Source organism: Callorhinchus milii, unplaced genomic scaffold (genome assembly GCF_018977255.1).
Source record: "Callorhinchus milii isolate IMCB2004 unplaced genomic scaffold, IMCB_Cmil_1.0 Scaffold1, whole genome shotgun sequence".
Lineage (NCBI taxonomy): Eukaryota > Metazoa > Chordata > Chondrichthyes > Chimaeriformes > Callorhinchidae > Callorhinchus > Callorhinchus milii.
Genome location: NW_024704742.1, coordinates 114596148 through 114618444, shown reverse-complemented (window position 1 = coordinate 114618444; position 22297 = coordinate 114596148). Strand labels below are relative to the sequence as shown.

Here is a 22297-nt window from a genome sequence, read left to right as displayed (position 1 = left end):
TCAGGAAGGATAGAGAAGGTAGAAAAGGAGGAGGGGTGGCAATATTAGTTAAGGATACAATTATAGCTGTAGAAAGGAACAAGGCTCTGGAGGGCCCGACAACAGAATCCATCTGGTTAGAGATAAGAAATAAGAAAGGAGTGGTTACACTGATAATAATAATAATAATAATCCTTGCATTTGATATAGCGCTTTTCACGTCAGGAGGACGTCCCAAAGCGCTTCACAGAACATACTGTAAAGTGAATTGACTGTATATTTGTGGGCGAACGCGGCAGCCAATTGCGCACAGCAATGTCCCACAAACAGTCGTAGATTGAAAATGACCAATTTATTATTGTTTTGTTTTTTTGGAGGGATTATTATCAGGCATGTGGAGTAAGGAAACTTGCTCAAGGTTTCGCCCTGCCTGGAATTGAACTCAGGTCTCTCACTTGCAAAGCGAGTGCTCTAACCACTGAGCTACTAGACTCCACAAATAGGGGTTTACTATAGACCAAAAGACAGCAGGAAGGAGATAGAGGAGCAGATCTGCAACCAGATCGCGGATAGATGTAAGGCGAACAGAGTTGTGATAATGGGGGATTTCAATTATTCCAATATAGACTGGCAAAATAGCAGAGCTAAGGGCAAGGCAGGAGAAAGATTCATAAACTGTGTGCAGGAAAATTTTCTTGAGCAGTATATCTCCAGTCCTACGAGGAAGGAAGCATTGCTGGATCTAGTCCTCGGGAATGAAATAGGTCAGGTTGAAGAGGTTTCGTTAGGGGAGCATCTAGGTAACAGTGACCATAATATTATTAGATTTAGATTACTCATGAACAGGGACAAAGTAGAGTCAAGGGTGAAAATGCTTGACTGGAAAAGGACTAATTTTGATGGGTTAAAAAGGGCTTTAGAGTTGGTGGACTGGCAAGTAAGACTAGCAGGTAAAACGACTCATGAGCAATGGGAGATCTTCAAAGATATGATAGCTCAAGGTCTAAATAGATATATTCCCATAAAAGGGAAATGTGCGACAACCAAGCCAGCCTGGATGACCAGGGATATTCTGTCTAGGATGAAAAAGAAGAAGATGGCGTACGACAATCGGAAGCCGCAAGATACTGAGGATAGCAAAGCGCATTATAGAGAATACAGGAGTGATCTTAAAAGAGTGATAAGACAGATGAAAAGATCGCATGAGAAGAGGTTAGCGGGTAACATAAAGGGGAATCCTAAAATATTTTACAAGCACATAAAGGAAAAAAGGTTAGTTAAAGGTAGGGTGGGGCCAATCAAAGACAATGACGGCAATCTTGTTGTGGAGGCAGAGGGCATGGCTGATGTACTGAACGAGTACTTTGCATCTGTCTTCACAACGGAAATGGATGCCCCAAATGCCGCAGTATTGGATGAGAGGGTAGAGGAAATAGATCAGATTACTATAGACAGAGAGGAAGTTCTGAAAAGATTGACTGGGCTCAAAATTGATAAGTCACCAGGACCAGATGGGTTTCACCCAAGGTTGCTGTGGGAGATACGGGTTCAAATAGCGGAGGCTTTGGCCATTATATTTCAATCTTCATTGGACACAGGAGTGGTGCCAAGAGACTGGAGAGTGGCTAATGTTACCCCCTCTACAAAAAGGGGCAGAAAGACAAACCCGGAAATTACAGGCCAGTCAGCCTAACTTCGGTAATAGGAAAACTACTGGAGACCATAATCCGGGACAGAATAAATCTCTACTTAGAGGAACATGAGGTAATTAGAGACAGCCAACATGGATTTGTTAAAGGCAAATCTTGCCTAACAAATCTAATAGAATTTTTTGAAGAGGTGACTGCGAGGGTTGATGAGGGAAATGCGGTGGATGTTATTTACATGGATTTCAAAAAGGCTTTTGACACAGTACCGCATAAGAGATTAATAAAAAATTAGAGGCCCACGGTATTAAGGGGACAGTGGCAGTTTGGATTAAGAACTGGCTGAGTGACAGAAAGCAGAGGGTGGTGGTTAATGGGTGTTTCTCGAAATGGAAGGAGGTGTGCAGCGGTGTCCCCCAGGGATCGGTATTGGGACCACTGCTCTTTCTAATATATATTAATGATCTGGACTTGGGCATAGAGAGCACTATTTCCAAGTTTGCAGATGATACAAAGTTAGGTAGGGTAGTAAATAGTGAGGAGGACTGTAACCAACTGCAAGCAGACATACACAGAATGGTGGAATGGGCTGACATGTGGCAGATGGATTTCAATGTGGATAAGTGTGAGGTGATACACTTAGGTAGGAAAAATGATAGGAGGCAATATAGACTTGGTAGCTCAATCTTAAGGGGGGTGAACGTACAGAGAGATCTGGGTGTTCAAGTAAGCAAATCATTAAAGGTAGCGGGGCAGGTAGATAAGGCAGTAAAAAAGGCATTTGGTGTACTGAGCTTTATTAGTAGGGGCATAGAGTATAAGAGTAGGGAGGTTATGGTTAATCTATACAAAACACTGGTTAGGCCTCAGCTGGAGTACTGCGTCCAGTTCTGGGCACCTTACTTCAGGAAGGACATTAAGGCACTGGAAAGGGTGCAGAGGAGATTCACGAGAATGATACCAGGAATGGGGAACCTTAGCTATGAGGACAGGCTGGAGAAGTTAGGACTTTTCCCATTAGAGCAGAGAAGGTTACGCAGGGACCTGATAGAGGTCTTCAAGATCATGAAAGGTTTCGACAGGCTAGATAAGGAAAAGCTGTTTCCGCTGGTAGGTGTGTCTGTGACCTGTGGTCACAGTCTTAAGATATCTACCAAAAGAGGCAGAGGGAAGGTTAGAAGAATTTTTTTCACTCAGCGAGATGTTCGAATTTGGAATGATCTGCCTGAAAGGGTAATGAAGTCTGATTCAATAACGGCTTTTAAGAGAGAACTGGATAGGTATCTGGGGAAGACAGGTTTGCAGGGTTATGGGGAGAAAGCTTAGTGAAAGTGACTTGCTCTGTCAAAGAGCCGGCACAGACTCGGTGGGCCGAATGGCCTCCTTCTGTGCCGCAACATTTTATGAATCTATAAAATTTTCATGTACAGAATAATGAATGACCAATTGGCAGTAATAGCAAGGTCATAAACATCTTATTTTGGGACTCAGGTGATTTCATAAATCGCAAGAATTAAATTTGAATAGGTTATAAAACGTTTACCTGAACAAGCAATTTAATGGTTGAAATGATGACAGGGTATCAGCTTTTAGATACCGTTAGAATGTACATAAGGTCTTTATGTGCCGGCAGCAGATGTCATATCAAGTGTTTATGTTATGGGTGGTCCGCCTGTGATATCTGAGTAGCCCCCGCGAAAAGATTAAAATTAAGATTAAAAAGTTTCTGTTGCTTCATAATCACATCCAGTTTATTGACTGGTGACCAATTAATGATCACTGGGAAATAGCAAAAACAATGTATGTTTATTTTGCAATAAGGTACATGAGTCTTGTCTGTGAGAGGCAAAACATAACTGGCCAATTTTGTTATTGTGAATTAATAATCAACTTATTAACTTGGCTGTTAGTTTCAAGAATTCAAAGTTTGCAGAGAGTTTAAAGCAAGGTGGTGACAGTGATTTGAATTATAAATCTTGGTGCTCACGATTTTAGTGTCCGTTTCTGTTGACATGAAGCACTCTGAGCTTTATCTTACACAAATAATCCTTCCATTTGATATAGTGCCTTATCATGTCTTTGAGATGTCTCAAAACATTTCACAGAATATACTGTAGAGTGAATTGACGGTATATTTTGTGGACGAAACGCGGCAGCCAATTGCGTACAGCAGCGTCCCACAAACAGTCGTGGATTGAAGTGACCAATTTAAAGGATGTTATATAATCAAAAGTTGTTGCTGTAATGTTTGTTAAACAATAAGGACCTGTCCTTGACTTATTCCAAAACCTCTGGTTGGCTGGTGGCAATGCAGGTTTATCCAACCACTGGCTGTTATTCCCAAGTATAATTGTATAAATATCAGAGATCTGCCATTCAGATGAGGCATTAAGTTGAGGCCACCTCTGCCTTTCAAGTGGATGGTAAAGATCCCATGGTACTACTTGAAAGGGAGTTTCTCCCGTTGCCATGTAAATTGATTATTCATGTCATGGCTATTTGTGGGACATTCCTGTACACAGATTGGCTATTATGTTTGCCTACAAAATACAGTCACTACACTTAATATGACTCAATGACGTGTTAAAACATTGTATCAAACTAACATTGTATTCAAGGATTATTATTATAATACAATTACTCAAATATGATAGTATGGGTTGTAGATTTGGATTACTACCCTAGGGTTTTGCTCTAATATCTCTATGGATGATAAATGTTAACATTTTATAGTTCTTTTATCTTCTTGAAGATGTTGCTTGTCAATGCTAATTTTGAGTGGGCTGAACAGAGAACATGAAGTAGTAAGTTGTTCACGTTTTCTGCAGGGATCAGGCTCAATTCTCAAACTGACTTTTCATGTTTCAATCTTTATGTTCTTCTCAGTTTGGTTTGGAGACTCTAAAGTATGGTCATGGGTTCCCACGTGGGTCAGATACCTGGCTGGCCTCCAAAAATATAAGGATGTTCCTGGATCATTTGCATATGGAGTTTTTAAGACCTTAATCTGCTGTATTCAGTAAACAGCAAACTGTGCAGTTTAAGCTTAAGCAATGCACACTCTGTGGTCCCCAAGCCTTGGTTCCTGCCAACCTGCGTCTGATACTTTCCGGGATTAGGTGAGCAAGGTGAATCACACCAGGGAGAAAGTGTGCACTCCATTCCAAACAAACAGATTTCCATGCATACGTGGAGCTCTCAGCAATTTTGTTTGGATACCATTAAGCACGGAGCTGGGTACTCATGTGTGTCAGACACCTGGCTGACCAAATAAAAAAGATTCAATCTCAAGCAGTCTGAGACCAGTTCCCAGAACACTGTTTTTGGAATTTAAAGTTTCAGAATTTTAAGATTGAGGGAGAAAAACTATACCTTGGATGGTAAGAACCTAAGAGGGGTAAAGGAACAAAGAAATCTTCAGATTCACAGGACTGTAAAACTAGCAGCAAAGGTGAACACGATTATAAAGAATGCAAATAAAGTCCTTGGCTTTATGGTTGGAGGAATAGAGTATATGGTAGGGAAGTCATGTTATATAAAACCTTGGTTAGGTCATATTTGGAGGACTGTACAGTGTTCTGCCTCAATCCCTCCACCTTGCCCGTCTTCAAATTACATCTGAAGAGCCTCCTCTTTGGCTATGCCGACAGTCATCTCCCGTCTCCCAGTTCGGCATCAAGCTCTGTCGCTGTTAAGCGCTACAAGAAGCTATCCCGCATGAATAGCACTATACAAATGCAAGAAGTCTTCGTGCTCTGGATTCATTTAAGAAATAATTTTGACATCAAATGGTCTGAAGGGTTTTCTTCCTCTGAACGTATTTCATACTACTTTTAACTTGTAGATTGTCAATACCAGATGTCATGAAATGTATACTGTGGAAAATGTTTGAAAAGGTTTGTAAATTGGATAAAGTGTGATCAAGGCGAAAATAAACCACTTAACAGCTAGTTAAACATGGGTGGATCCTTTGAAAACAGGAACACAGGACGGTATAGAATGGAAGTGACGATTGCTATCCACTGGGCTGATAATAAACTCAGATGTTACACTACCCTATTGCTCCTGTGAATTTTACCCCAAATTTGTACCTAATTCTCTCCTCAATCTGATGAAACAATTTGCCTTCAAATCCCCAATCTACAAATTCACCACCAATAATTATCAAATCTAAGCTGACCATTTATCTTCCATCTTCTGAAATGCAATGTTGAAATATAACATGTGTCAGCTTGGCTCTGTTGGTAACAGTATCACATCAGAGTCAGAGATCGTGGGTTCAAGTCCCACGTCAGTCGGCTTGACACTCAGTGCAACTATGGAAGAGACATTTACTGAGGTTTAGTCTGTTTGTTCGGGTAGGAAATCACTATCATATTTACAAATATACAATAACTATACCTGACAGAAAATACTTGTCAAGCAGTTTGAGATGTTTGAACGTTATAATAATAATAATCCTTGTATTTGATATAGCGCTTTTCACGTTTTCTAGACGTCTCAAAGCGCTTCACAGAATATACTGTAAAGTGAATTGACTGTATATTTGTGGGCGAAATGCGGCAGCCAATTGCGCACAGCAGTGTCACACAAACAGTTGTGGATTGAAGTGACCAATTTATTATTGTTTTTTTCTTGAGGTATTATTATTAGGTGTGTAGAGTAAGGAAATTTGTCTATGGTTTTGCCCTGCCGGGAATCGAACCCAGGTCTCTCGCTTGCAAGATGATTGGTCTAACCACTGAAATTCAGAAATCCATGTGGCACATTAGGTGCTACATTAAATGCAAGGATTACTATCAGGGCTCAGTTTATCCACATTTTGAAAATATCAACCAGGTCTTCAGTGTGAACATTCCCAGGGTCTGTGGCCCCTTGTAAATCAGGTACCTAATTCCAGCTATGAATCTATAGCTGCCCTTTACTGTATTCTCATTAATGCCAAAATACTTTGTACTTATTGTTCCGATGGAAGAATTGAACAGCTAATGTTAAAAGGGCATGGATGATCATTGTAACAATGAATTCAGAATAGTGCAGCAACACTGATCAGATATTACAATTAAAGGTCCAAACAAGAGAGAGTGGAAGTTGTCATTTAGTAACCATATTTTCACTGTGACACTTTCAGAAACTATGGGTGATGGAGTTGAAAGGAGTTAGTCTCGTGTCTTTGCGGAGCCTTTAAGTAACAGAGAAATTATTGATTTGTGGCACAAGTTTGAGATAGGAAGCCTGTACAGTCACTCAATTATTTTTCTGTTGTCATGTGTACGAGTAACACTTGGCCTAGCTGACAACCGAGTTAAATTATGTTCATAGTGGCTCTTTTTTTTTGTGCACATAGTATGTACTGCATAGATATTTTTGTGAATAATGCATGGCACGAGTAATTTGTTGGTTACTTCTGTCCTCTGGATCTATCTTCCCAAATATTTTGCCTTCCTTCCTCTTGGAATGCCTTTGTGTAAAACATGTCTTTTGATTGAGCTTTTGGTCCATCCTTACCTCTCCCTTTTTCCTTGCTTGGTGTTTTATTATATCTGCTAAGCGCCTTCTGATGTTCATCAATGTGAAAGTTAATGTTGCATTGTTGCAAAAAGCTTGCGGAAAAGATAAGGCGCAAATAGCTAAAAGGAACACTTTTGTAGGATTTTAAACATTTGTACATTGAATAAGGAATTCATTGTCTTTTAGTATTTAATAGGTTTCTTTAACAGTGTTTTTTTAATAAAGGAAGTCAATTTAGACTTGCTGTACAAAGATACATCCTTGACCTATTTATACTTTATTGAAGTGGTATAATTATAGCGGTGACATTAACCAGGCAGCTAGCTGCCAATGATGGAATGCTTCAACAAAATTCCAACAAAGTAAACAAAAATAATTAAATAATTCAAAAGCGCTTCACAGGATTTATTGTGAAATGGAGTGATTGTTTGTAGCAGCATAATTGTACACACACACAGCCATGAAACGAGTGACCAATTTTATTTGGTGGATTGTTGGCCAAGACACCAGGAGACACTCCCTTCTCTTTTTGAAAAGTGCCACAGGATCTTTAATGTCCACCTGAACAGGCAGAGGGCACCTTGGTTTAACGTCTCATCTGAACATTGGCACCACCAACACTGCATTGGTGTCAGCTTAGAATATGTGAGTTCAAACTCGAAGGTGAGATATGAACCCACAACCTTCTGACTCAGAGGCAAAAGTGCTACCACTGAGCCAAACTGACACAAATGTGTGGAAATACTGAGTATTGAAACAAAACAAATAATTTGGAGAATATTCCCACTGAATATTTCAGTCAAAGGCAATAATTTTGTTAAATGTCCCATACTGCAATTATAGCATTGAATACACTTACATACTTCAATTTAAAAAAAAGTGCTGGCGTTCCCGCTAACAAGCTGATTTGACCTGAAGAGGGCTCCCTTGTATAGCCATTCTGATTTCTGGCTTACAGCAAAGGCTTTTATGGTATGGCAGAGTTTACCATGTATACCTTTTGTATAGTCTCTGCCTGAACATTAAAAGATTTGCAGGCACCGTGACAACACTTCAAAATCAAACCCTAACAAATCTAGAACTACGTATCCTTAGCAACGTTCACATCTGTCCAAGTGTACGAGTTTTTTTTTGAGAACTGTACAAGCAGAGGAAAGTTTGTTTCTATGGTTACATCTTGCCATTATTCAATTGACTACAAACAAACACAGTATGTTGTCGTCAACTTTATATTCAAACGATCAAATTAATATCATGCCAATTTTTATTTTTATCCCTTATCAGGAGGGTGTGCTAGCCATTTTCTGGTTCATTTCGGGGGGAAAAAAATGTGTGCTCTTACTTTTCATTCTTCTGCATTCTAGCTCACATGTTGAGTAATGGCTGCATGAGCTTGCACTGCCATACTGTCTGAACAACATATCTTACAGCTGAGACACCATTGATTTTTTTAACATTTTAAAACAATACAGTAATACATCACACGACACAGATACATTTTCTTTGCTAACACGGAAAGAGACGACCACAAAGTGAGGAGTACTGAGCACAAGCAGCTAATGCTGAGAGCTATGCTCGACAGCACCTATTTCTTCATTTGCTTAATGGATGCCGCATAGTCAAAGATTGATACGCTTCTGATAATTCGGTGATGACTGTGGCTGAGCAACAAACACCTACTGGATTCTGCATCTCTCCATTTTCTCCATTCGCTACAATAGAACACAAAAGAGGAACATTTCTTGAATTTTTTTCTTCCATTATGTGATTATTCCTGTTGTAATGACACAGGATAAACGATCGTGCAAAATGCGAGTTACGCTAATATTGTGAAGAATGCAAGATATGGTATATTTGAAATGAATATGAATTTTGCTTAAGCTAATCCAGCCATAATATACATCAAAAAACAATTTAAAAAAAATGCTTTTAATCGAAGGTTTGGCAAAGCACGAGTAGATATAATGTGTGTTAATGTTTAAATAAAATGAGGGGTTATTAACACATGCACTATTGGTTTATCTAATCATCCATTAATTTCAGACAATCCCTGCTAAGTATTAGAATACATTAATATCTTGCATAATGTTGCTATATTCTCACATATCCACCACATTTGCCTTTCTAGAGTTGCTGCCACTTCCCTCCCACTTCCTTCTCTGGTGCAGCCACAACCCTTCCTGTCCTTTATGTATAAATACTGTCATAATTCATAAAACCATATCAACTACAGCATAGGAGCTCAGGGCTCAAGTTTATCCATATTTTGGAAACGCCAACAAGGTCTCCACTGTGACATTCCCAGTGTCCGTGGCCTCTCGTAAATCAGGTGCCTATTTCCAGCTATGAATCTAGTTGCCCTTCACAGTATCCTTGTCAATACCAAGGTGCACTTACATTTTGCTTACTATTGTAATGGAGGATTGAACAGCTAATGCACATTGAGGATGGATGATCATCGGAACAATTATTTCGGAATAGTGGTATAACGCTAATTAGCCATTCCGAATAAAGGTCCACAGAAGAAAAAGAGAGGTGAAATTGTCATTCAGGTACAGTGTTTATTCTGTAATTAAACTGTATTTGTTAGAGGAGGCCATTCAGCCCATCAAGCCTAGACTGGTGCTAGTAGAACGTAGATAACTGAAATACCCAATTCTTTGGTTTCTTTCCAGACATTGGGGTCTAAGTGTGCTCTATCTCCAACATGGCATATCTTTCTCTATGGAAACCCCTGTACAATGTGCAGATCCACCAAACCATCTCACCAACCCCAGATCTCATCAGTCCCACACACTCGCACTAGTAGAGAGCTTTTCAGACTCCGTTGTTAAACTGAAAATATATTGTGGAAAATAGACATAGTAAGATAATGTGCAGACCTACTCACTTTTCAAGTCAGGACCTCAGATGCACTGTGACATGGCTGTAGCATAGCTAGTTGGCAAATCCAGTCCCACCACTGGCCCCACCATGCTGAGCCAGCTTGTGATGTAGTTTACATCTCTGAAGAGAAGAAAAATAAAATATAAGTTGGGCCTTTTTTTCAATGTCACTATCTATGTACATTATGTTATTATAGCCCAAAGTCCAATCTCCAGTTTGGAACACATCTGTCATTGGTTTTAATTACTTTAAAACAAAACAGTACCATATATATTTTAAAAATGAAATAAAATGCAACATGAATGTATTTTGTATGACCATTGAGAACTGATGTAGGTATTATATAAATAAAACAGCTTCAAAGGCAATTGCAATAAATTACAAAAGATTAGCCTGCACAGCTGTACAGTTCCTACAGCCTGAGGTATTCTGAATCTCTAAAAGTTAGTGACTCAGAATTGTTTTCTAACCGGCACGAAGGCAGCTGGATTTTCAAGTCTTAAAAAATAGAGAATTTGAATGCAGAAACTGTGCTTTTCCTGATTGTGTTCCTAACCTTCCCACCCACTAGTTCCAAACTCATTAGGAGTTAGTGTAAATCCAACACTGGTATTATAAATGCAATAGCCCAGTACTTGTACCCCTTAATTCCTGACAAATATTCTTTCAGCCATTTCTCTCTGAAAGGCTCTTTAACCACATAACCTACAGCTTGCTGAATGGCACTACTGAAAGGCTAATTCATTTGTATACATCTGAAGCAGGCTATATATTACAAGCCAGGATTCAAGCCAGGAAATATATGGAAGTACAGAGAATTTCTAATTCAATAGTATTTGTTTAAAACATTTTTTAAAAAATTGTTGATAAAAAAAATTGCCCTTTAGTTTTCCCATCCATTAAAATTGTTCTTCTTATCCACTACTGAACCAATAGGACAGACAAGTAACTGTTTCCAGAGTTCACTCAATACCATCCTGTACCCAGTGCTCTAAGGAGCATGATACAACAACAACAATTTACATTTATTTAACGTCTTTCACGTTGGGACAAAATCTCAAAGTGCTTTACGTAGTTGACTGGGCACCCGGTGGTGGGGGGGGAAGGAATAGACGGATGGGAAATGACAACAAGAGCACAGATAGACTTTCTCTGGTATTTGCTCTCTCCCTTTGTGCCTGCTTGTCAGATTTCCATCCCTTTCTGACCGTGACTAAATAAATGACTGTATGTAGAATCACTGATATAAACCTTCACCCTGCTTCGATGTGAAATCAATCCATCAATGAACTTATCAATTCATTTTTGTAAACAAACCTTGAGGTCCCAGAGAGCTCACTATTGCAAGAATCAATTCTGGGTGTATGAATTCTTCTACCCTTTGTTAATTTCTGTCATGTCAGATCTGCCTCAGTCATGTGTCCCCCCCATATACGTTTCAATATACCATAATGATCAATAGCAGTTTTATAACAAATGGCATGGTGCAATATTACTGCTTCCAATACAGGATATCTCATCTCTTTATGGTGGTAATCAGCCAATTATGGTATAACTCCAGGACAACAGTGGCTCACAGGAATCAATGGCTAATTCACAATCCATTACATCAGAAACAAAGCTGTCCTCCCTTTCCAGCTAATGGGCAAGAAAGAATGCATGCCTGTCATACAACTGTGCTGCCTAGAAATATAATGGCAAAACATCTGTCGACAGTGGTTTCACTCTTGACATGCATTTATTACAGTAATTAGCCATAATTTCTTGTTTTGCTACAGGATGGTTAAATTGACTTTCATTTTACTTCCACTTTATTGTAAGAGCTCCTAATTCTCCAAGTTAAGGTGCACAATTTCAGGATCTTCACTGCACACAATCTGGCCACATAATGACATTTGAATAGTGCCCCGATTTGACTCTGCAGCGATTTGCAATTTTTAAAAGATTCAGAAAAGTAAAAGGGCGACCTTCAGTTTGAACGTCCCTCCACACACATTAGAAAATGCCTGTTTTGAAATGAGCAAGGCTCACAGGAGCAGAGTATTTTAAAAATGTAACTCACTACACATCTAAAGATCTGCAAGATACTGGCTACTACTACTGGCCATTCTTTGTGAATTCAGTGATACAGATCAGTCGTTCCTCAGTGCTTTCAATAATAAATAATAATCCTTGTATTTGATATAGTACCTTTCACATCAGGAGAATGTCTCAAGGCATTCACAGGATTTATTGTAAAGCATAGTGATTGTTTTATAGGCGAACACAACAGACAATTTACGTACAAAGAGCTACGAAGTGAATGACTAATTTTATTTGGGGGATTGGCCAGGACTCTGGGAGAGACTCCCTTCTATTTTGTTGAGTAGTGCGAAGGGATCTTTAATGTACATAATCAGGCAGATGGGACATCCGTTTAACATCTTATTTGAAGTATGGCCTGTCGTGCAATGGAGTGCACCTCCAACATTTCATTGAAGTGTTAGCTAGACTATGTGTGTTCAAAGTGTTGACACGAGGCTTGAACCCACAATCTTCTAAGACAGAGGCGAGAGTGTTGCCAACTGAGTTTGGCAGACACTGCAGTGGAAACAGACTGCAAAGAGAAAAACAGACTTTCATAGAAATTAAAATATTTGTGAAAGAGTAAATAATCTGCATATGTGGCAACAATGGGGAAAGACAATGGGTTGAGGCAAAATAAATTCAAAGAAATATAACCTTCCTTGTAAATTACAATTTGCCACAGCCACACAAATAATAATACAATAATTTGCTTGCATTTGATAGAGACTTTTTACATTGTCGAGACATCCCAAAGTACTTCACAGGATATACTGTGAATTGGATTGACTGTGTGTTTTGGGAGGGAAGCTGCTTCAATTTGGTTTTAAAGAGAAAGTCTTCATGCAAATACTTTTTAGTGAGGCAGAGAACTGTAACTTTTGTTACACTAGCTGTGTTTGTTTTATTTTTAAGATTCTCTATAATTATCGGTCTTTAAGGATTCACTGTCTTTGTGAACAAGATGTGTTACTTTCTTTACTAGGAATTAATGATATGAAATGTGGAATAAATCAATTTCCAAATTAAGACTGCACTTTAGAAATTTCCAAAATTCTGCAGAATCTTAAATTTAAAGGCAATGGTCTTAAACCTACGGTCATGAGAAATTTCAACCTCTGGGCTGCAAAATGAACTGAAAGTTGACAGATATCTATTTATAGCAGGTCTAAGGATCAAGCCATCATCAGTGGAGCCACTGTCACTCTGCAATCATTTTCAGAATCAGGTGTGGAGGTAACAAGTAATAAATTGTCCTTTTCTTGGAGTAGACAACTTTACCAGGCTCTTCAGCGTCTATACATTCAAAAAGGCTGGGAGAGGATCCAGGGCATTTCGTCATTTTTGAGAAATGTACAAAGGCTGTGCTTCAAAGATGCATTATCTGTTTTTTAAAATAACTGCATTATAGATTAGAAAAGCCCCAAAGGTCTGAAAATTGGCTACCTCCTCTGTGAAAAGTTGTGTGTGATTAAAAAAAAGTAGGAGTTGAGGCAAACATTTAGGACTTATCCCCTTTCAGAGGATAAGATATGAGGCGGTGGTTAGTCTGAGTTGATTGTTCCTGATAAAGAGAAAATTCAGCAGGTTACGAGGCCATGATAATGTTGTACTCATCCTGCCCAAACTGGATGTTTGGTTTTTAATGGTTTTAATTTTACTGTGAAATATTGTGATGCCAGACGGTTATGTATGGAACTTGCAATAAGCAACAAAGATGAGAAGCTGAAAGTTAAAATGTTTTTGTACCTACTAGACACTAGACATCAGTTCAGAGAGTTATGTAAGCACTGTGAAGTTTGCCTATCACCCCATCCTCCACTGGCTTCCCATCACAGAGGACACAATTCAAGATCCTGGTCCTCACCTTCAAAGCCCTCCATGATCTTGCTCCCCCTACCTCTGCGACCTCCTAACCACCTACCAGCCTGCCCACTGCCTCCGCTCAATGGGCTCCGGCCTGAGTCATGTCCCCCACCTCGCCTGCTTGACCATTGGCGGGCGGGCCTTCTGCCCCTCTGCCCCCACCCTCTGGAACTCCATCCTGCAGTTCCTCAGCCTCGCCCCCTCTCTTGCCTCCTTCAAGACCCATCTCAAGACCTTCCTCTTTGACCATGCTTCCGATCTCCCTGCTTCCCCCCCGCCCTCCATCCTCCTCATTCCCGATCCCCAGCTCGGGTCCGAAACTCTGTCCAGCACCTTGGGTTATCCTCCCGATGTGAAAGGTCCTATACAAATGTAATTTTGTTGTTGTTGTTTGTCAGAGGCATGGAAGAACACAACCAGAAGAAGTAATGTAGACATTTGCAACTAGTAATTACTAAGTTTTTATATCCACAACCATGAACAACTGGAGAGCTGAATATTTTAGTAACGACTTGCAATTTTGGGGAATTTCGTGAATCATGGATCAGATTCAACAACATGTGAAATTCGAAACAGACGTGGGGAGAGGCTCCTTACTGAAGCAAACTTAAGCTTAGCATAATGCAAGCAAGTTTTGGTCAGCCATCAGAACTCTATAGAGAAAACGCAAAATACTGCAGATGCTGGAAATCTGAAACAAAAACTGAAGTCGCTGGGAACACTCAGCAGGTCAGACAGCATCTATGGAGAAAGGAAATGAGTCAACATTTCAGGTCTACGACCCTTCGTCAGAATTCTATAGAGAACTCATTAGAGCCATGGAGAACTCAGATCACACCTCAGATTTGAAAGCATTTGGTGAGATTGCCTAAATATCCATCAGAACCAGCTCAGCAGTCCTGTGAGCAAAAATGTGAACAATAGAAAGAAAATGGCCCTATTTGTAATTAACTGTGAAGAAGTTGTATATGGTCTTTTGTATCTGCAGAACACCAGAGCAATTTCAGCCTGGGCAGCATCAAGCAATAGAAGAAATGGCAGGAGTAAAGACATCTGCGGATGATGTACTGGTATATGGGAAAAGAAGCAGCTGAAGAAACTTCAAGAAGAAGCTCAGCAGCCATTGAATGGTCATCGAAATATTGAGGTCAATATTGTGTTATTCTTACATATTACATTCCATTCCTCATTTAAGGAATGAGGCTAAAATGTTATGAATTTACGATTCTCTGTCTTGCTGCTGTGTTTTGCCCATAAAATATAGTCAATTCACTTTACAGCATATTCCGTGAAGCGCTCAAAGACGTGATAAGGCGCTATACCAAATGCAAGGATTATTATTATCTCTTATTGAATGACTACACTAACACCTTTCTCGGTTACTGCAAATTTCAGCTGTACCTGGCTTCGGTCTCGCCGAGTTTATTCTGCCTTGTACACTGATTATATAGATGCACAAGATCAAGCTCAGACTAACCCGGACCACCAATAAAACACCAGGAAATTGCGCGTCAGTCTTCACAAAATAAGAATGGAAATATATTAGCAATCATGCCAGCTTTTTCCAATTAACAAATAAGCTTTTAATTCCAAACATATAAGCAAATATTATTAATTTTTATATATATATGACATACACAGACTTCAAAAGTAGAAAGTAAAAGAATTAAACAAAATAGATAATTCTATTCTGCTTTGTAAAAAACGGTACACAGAACTGTCAAATAATCATAAACATTTGATATTTTTTCAGGATCTTTCCACAGAGGCATCACAACACTCCTGACACCGTGTTTCACCTCTCTAGCATGTTCAATCACTTAGAGAAGCCAGGCTTTATACCAAATGAACTGTTTATTTAGAAAAGCCTTTGTTGGGTCAGTCACTACTAGTCTCTGACCCACTCACTGTTCTCTAGTTTCTACAATAGCTGCCACAAAATACATGATCAAAGGTAATTCCTCAGCTTGTACACTGCATGGCTCTGTCCTAATACTTTATCTAAACTGTGTATTAGCTGCTTCATCACAAGAATGCACCTCACTGGATAACTGACTCCCAAGAGAAATGTGCTCTATCTCAGTTTTGTGTAACTAACCATTTGGGAACTGACTGTCCCTTAGGGGTTATTCCTACAACAGTTTGTTTGCTAGTGTTTTGTAAAACAGTGAAGCATTTTTTAAGCCAATCCTTTTCATACAGCAGATCTTACACTCAAGGGTAGGTCCCCACCACCCCCCACAAAGGCTTTGTCGATGTTCCTAGAATTAAATCCAGCAGAACAGACAGCTGAGAGTATTCCAAATGCAAGAGTAAGTGAAAAGGTTTTGCGATTGGCATATATCTACCAGCATTCCCTGAAGAAAGGTATCAGTCATAGGAGTTTGGCCCTGTTGATGACTACCAGGCTTTGAACCACTTGCAGGTGAGTACCTTTGACTCACCAAGCCATTAATAGGCTATAATCATTATGCAGTTACAGTGTAAAATTAATTACCTGACGTAATAGAGCAGAGCCACTGTCACCTCCTCCCACCAAACCCCAACACACACCCCATGTGTAGAACTGACATTGGCAGATAATCAATGTTTTACTCTACAGGTACTGGGTGGAAATATTCAGAATAAACTCCTTGAAATGCTTGAGAGATGGGCTGTGGTCATTACTTATAAATCGGAATGTGGTAGTCCTCTCCATTAGATCTGCATTACAGGTGTCTTCACTTTGGGATTTCCTAGAAGAAATCTGCAGTATGATACTTCTGTTACTTTTATATGTACTCGGGTTTTAACACAGGAGGAATATACAACAAGGAGGTAAAGGAAGCCTTGCCTGTCAGTGCTAATTGGGATATTCGATTTGTCATCTCTGGCCTGAACTCAAGAAAATTAATTTGGGTAATTCCAACTCAAATGAACGAAAGGAGGAAAGGAAAAGAGGTCATTTCATGGACAAAAGTAACTTCAACACATGGATTTGTGACAGTGATAACAGTTGAAGATACACCCAAAGTGGATGCTATTCAGGTATTTTGCAAGATCTCCCTTGGGGAATGTTGAAGTCTTGCAAAGGAGCTATACCCTCTCAGGGGTTTGGTTCACCCACTCTTATGCCTGGGGCTGTGTTTTTGCTTGCATCGGATATTTGGGCGATCAAAAACAATTTAGCGAAGATTGATACTTAGCAGAATTTTGGAAGACAAATACATTTATAAATCTCCTAAATAATTTCTACAATGTCCTCATGTGTTAAACATTCTTCTCTGACCTTGAGGCTTTGTACCTTTTCTAGATATTGACTTTCAAAAGCTGAAAAGCAATAACTGTAGACATGAAGTGCAAAGTTATTTCTACCAACCAAAACAGAGCAAATTATATTGCACTGTGAGAGAATAAATAGTCTTGGTGATATTCATTTGCTGGAAAGATTTCATATTTGCACCTGATGCATGTGTGGTCTTTGGGACTTATTTTATATGGCACAATACTGTTTCAAGAACAAAAAATGTCTAGTATGGAAATTTTGCATGTTCTCTGCAACTTTCAATTGCTTTGAATTGCCCAGAAAATATACCATCAATTCACTTTACAGTATATTCTGTGAAGTGATTTGAGCCATCTCAATGATCTGATAACATAGGAACAGGATTGGGCCATTCAACCCTTGGAGCCTGTTCCACCATTTAGTTAGATCATGGCTGATCTGTACCTCAACTAATCTTTTCAATTCCAATTTCTCGCTTTCTCCCCATATCCCTTAATATCCTCACCTACCAAAAATCTATCAACCTCACTCTTTGAAGGTGTGGATGGATTTGGGGGGAGAGAATTTCAGATTTCTACCATCCTTTGAGTGAAAAAATGCTTCCTGATTTCACTCTTAATTGGCCTGGTTCTAATTTTAAGACTACGCCCCCTTGTTTTGGATTCCCCCACCAGAGGAAATAGCTTCTCTGTATCCACCCTATCGAATCCCTTTATCATCTTAAATACCTTAATCAAATCACCTGTCAACCTTCTAAACTCAAGAGAATACAATACAAGTTTGTATTTTCCTCGTAACTGAATCCTTTTAGGCCTGGTAACATTCTGGTGAACCTGCGCTGCACCCCCTCTAGGGCCAATATAACTTTCCTCAGATGCCCAAAACTGAACGCAGTACTCCAGATGGGGTCTGACTAACGCTCTATACAGCTGAAGCATCATTTCTTCCCCTCTGTATTCCAGGTCTCTTGAGATAAAGACCAACATTCCATTCACCTTTTTGATTACTTTTTGCACCTGGAAACTATACCTAAGCTGCTATATCAAATGCAAGGATTATTATTATTATTTTTATAAATATGCATCAAAGCCAAAAAGTCTCCAAAAATCCAAGATGGTGATGGCATTAAAGCTACAAGTTAGAAAAGATTGACTGAGCATTGTTCCTTGAAGAAGCGAAAGTGAGTCACTGGGAACAACAACGGGATAAAACTAACTTACGGTTAGATTCTGCACATTCTCTGCACCTTTCTAGTGCTTTGACGTTCTGCCTGCAGCAACAAAAATGCTGCTTGTTTTACTTGAAGAGTCTGCAATGACAGTTTCCAGTTCTTCGGTGAAGCAACCTCAATCTTCCCATTTCTCTTGTCATGAGGGTTAGACTATTCCAACAATGAAAAATGAACAGAAGTACAGCAGTTCTAGTAGAGAGATTTCACCATTGCTAGGAATTCTAAAATGCTACTCTCTCACTGGAAGAAGGAAAGCAGCAAATAGACACACTAAAATCCTATAGCAAGACACGTTGTAAAGATCTAGATTAAAAAAAGGGGCGAGGCAAATAAAGCAACACATCAATGTTGCTGATAGACTGCACCAAAGGATATAATAATGTAATATAGCCTGTTTTTACATTGATACAAGACAAGGGACTTGTTTTTACTCCTTGTTTGGAACGTTGTGAAATTGAAGAAGGGCAGAGCTTCTGCGGGAATTGCAGCTCACAGCCTCTCAGGCCTGTAGCTCACTGCCTCCCACTGTCCGTGTGATTTCTGATGGTTGAAAATGCTGAAAAGATTTCTAAATTGATAATAAGTGGATGACTCATAAGTCATTTTCGCCCGACTCCATTGGCTCCCTCTCCTTCAAAAGATCCAGTTCAAAATCCTGGTCCTCACTTGCAAAGCCCTCAATTGCCTCGCCCCACCCTATCTCTGTGACCTCCTAACCCCCTACCAACCCGCCTGTTCCCTCTGCTCAGCCGGCTCTGGCCTGCTCCACATCCCCCAACCCACCCGCCCCACCATTGACAGGAGAGACTTCAGCCACTTTGCCCCCAACCTCTGGAACTCCATCCCCCAATCACTCCGCCTCGCCCCCTCCTTAGCCTCCTTCAAATCCTGCCTCAAGACCCTCCTCTTCGACCATGCCACTGGCCACCCCCCTTCCCCACCCCTCCCCTCTCCCCCCCTGACCCCAGCTCGGGTCTGAAATGCTGTACACTGTCCAGCGCCTTGGTACATCCTCCCGACGTGAAAGGCGCCATACAAATGTAATCTTTTCGTTGGTGATGGTGGTGGTGGTAAAATAAACCATCTTTCGTCTCTGAGTTAGAAGGTTGTCGATTCAAGCACACTTCGGGGCTTTGAATTAGTATAGCCTAACCTGACATTCCAACGCAGTGCTGGGATGTTCTGCATTATTGGAGATGCCATCCTTCGGTTGAAATATTAAATCGAGGCCCTATCTGCCTGTTCAGTTGGATGTTAAAGAACCCAGGTCAAAGAGAATGGAGTTTCTCCCCATGTCCCGGCCAACAATCCCCCAAATAAATGTTCCACTTCCACCCTCGATTCTAGGCCTACTGATGTTCTGTCAGTCTGTCTGTTGGTCATCAAAGACTGCAAGATCCTCAATATTTTGCATCTGTAACATGAACACGATGAAAGCCTTTTGTTTCAGCCTATCCAAACATCTCCTAATTTCCAATTCTGACCTCACCCTCACTGGCTTCTCATTCAAACCACTGTGCAATCTACGTATTTGGTTCAATCCCCAGCCCTCCTTCCTTCCTTCCCTCCCAGCGAGCGCCGTGGGACATCCTCCCGACGTGAAAGGTGCCATATAAATGTAATTTTGTTGTTGTTGTTGTTTCTCACATTTTGTCCCTGACCAAGCCCACTTATCTTCTCCTTCACCACATTGTGCAACTCCATTTCTATCTCAACCAAAATGCTGATGAAATCCTCATTTCCAACTCTTCCTTTCACTAGCTGCAGATCATCCAAAACTCTGCAGCTCGTGTATTCTCACAAACCAGGCTCTGTGACGCCATCACTCCCACCCTCGCCCGACTCCACTGTCTCCCCATCCCCTAGAGGATCAAATTCAAGATCCTCGTCCGCACCTTTAAGGCCATCCATGGCCTTGCCCCCTCCTACCTCTCTGACCTGCTGTCTCCCGCCCAACCCGCCCTACCATCGGTGGCCGGGCTTTCAGCCTCTCTTCCCCCACACTCTGGAACTCCATCCCATGGTTCCTTCACCTCGTTTCCTCCCTTGCCTCCTTCAAGGCCAGTCTCAAGACCCTTCTTCTTCGACCGTGCCTTTGTTCGCCCTCCCACCTCTCTGCCTTCCCTCACCCCTACACCACTCCTCCCCCACGCTTGGGCCCTGACACCTGACTGTTCAGTGCTTTGGGACATCCTCCCAACGTGAAAGGTGCTCTATAAATGTAATTTTGTTGTTGTTGTCATTCACTCCTTTGTTATCTCACAATTGAACTTCTATAATGCACCTCTCACTGGTATCCTGAGTTCTACCATTCACAAACTCCAACATATAAAACAACTACCCACTTACTCATCTGCATTCTCACCCAAACCAGCCTTCTTATACCAGGCTCCCCTTCTCCCAATTGATGGATTTCAAAGTCCTCATCCTCACTTGTATATTCCATCATGCCCTAGCACCTCCCTATGTCTGTGATCTTTTCCTACCTCACTCTTTTGCTCACCACCACCACTCAGCAAACTCGGGTCTACTGCTCGTCCCCACCTCTTCCACCACACCATCAGTGGCCAAACCTTAAACAGCTACACCCTCTCAGGAACTCCTTCCCTCTACCTCTCTACCTTGCTCTCTCTCTCTCTTTAAATCCGGCCAAATAACCTACCTCTTTGACTGTGACTACAAACACCTCCCACTCTTGCTCGGCATCGGAACAAGAGGGGAGGTGTTTGCAGTGAATTGTTCTCAGTTGTTATGCTTTATGAAGGGCACTATATAAATGTAAGTTGTTGTTAAATAATGGGCTATCCTAAAGCAAGTGAAGGACAAACAAATGAGAAGGTCCAATAATTTTGCTAAAATTTGTAGACTTTTGCTAGCACCATTAAGTCTTGCAGTGTATTGGTTAGCGTGCTTGCCCAAAATGTTGTAGAATTATGTAAAATTCTTAAATTAATTTGGAAGCTTTTTTTAAGAACTGTAGAAAATCAGAAACCAAATTAAGACTGAAATGATAAATTTTCCACAAATCAGTGTGATCTGATAAAGCTAAGACCAGGTGGGGCCTTTGTAGGCTGGTTGAAGATTACTTACTACGCAAGAATCCAAGATCAAGGGAATTCGCTCCGCGGTCACTTCCCCTCCAACATCCACCAACCCCCCACCCCCTCACTCCCACACTCCGACTGCTACCCATCCTCCCCTACTCACTTTTGTACCCGTTTCCCCACCCTCTGTCACCAAACTCATCCTATCCCTAAAACCAACCACCTGCTCCCTTGACCCCATCCCCACTCCACTCCTTATCTCCCAGCTCCACTTTCTTGCCCCACATATCACCGACATCATCAACCTGTCCCTCTCCTCTGGCTCTGTCCCCATTCCCTTAAAAACTGCCACCATCACGCCCACCCTGAAAAAACCCTCCCTTGATGCGTCGCAGCTATCAAGCTACCGGCCCATCTCCAACCTCCCCTTTCTCTCCAAGGTCTTGGAAAGAGTTGTCGCCTCCCAACTGCGCTCTTTCCTTTCCACCCATTCACTTTTCGAACCCCTTCAGTCAGGTTTCCGTGCTGCCCATAGCACAGAAACTGCCCTGGTCAAGGTCACCAATGATATCCTGACCATCTGTGACCAGGGCTCCCTCTGCCTCCTCGTCCTCCTCGACCTATCGGCAGCATTCGATACGGTCGACCACGCTATCCTACTCCACCGCTTGTCCTCCCACCTCAACCTTCAAGGCACTGTCCTTGAGTGGTTTAGGTCGTACCTTTCTCACCGTCTTCACTTTGTCTCAACGAATGGCTTCTCCTCCACCCCCCGCACTGTCTCATGTGGTGTCCCTCAGGGCTC

At 41.0% G+C, this 22297-nt stretch overlaps 1 protein-coding gene across 4 annotated transcripts in view; it reads right to left on the bottom strand.

Moving 5' to 3' along the window:
• Nucleotides 1-7862: 7862 nt before the first annotated feature.
• Nucleotides 7863-22297, bottom strand: part of atg10 (ATG10 autophagy related 10 homolog (S. cerevisiae)) — a 124951-nt gene continuing 110516 nt past the window's right edge. For all 4 annotated transcript variants that reach the window (XM_007899760.2, XM_042334550.1, XM_007899758.2 and 1 more), the window contains exons 8-9: nucleotides 10027-10142; nucleotides 7863-8848 (exon numbers count right to left, since the gene is read on the bottom strand). In XM_007899760.2, coding sequence (XP_007897951.1) covers nucleotides 10043-10142 — 100 coding nt within the window. In that variant the 3' untranslated portion in view covers nucleotides 7863-8848; nucleotides 10027-10042. The remainder of the gene's footprint in view (nucleotides 8849-10026; nucleotides 10143-22297) is intronic.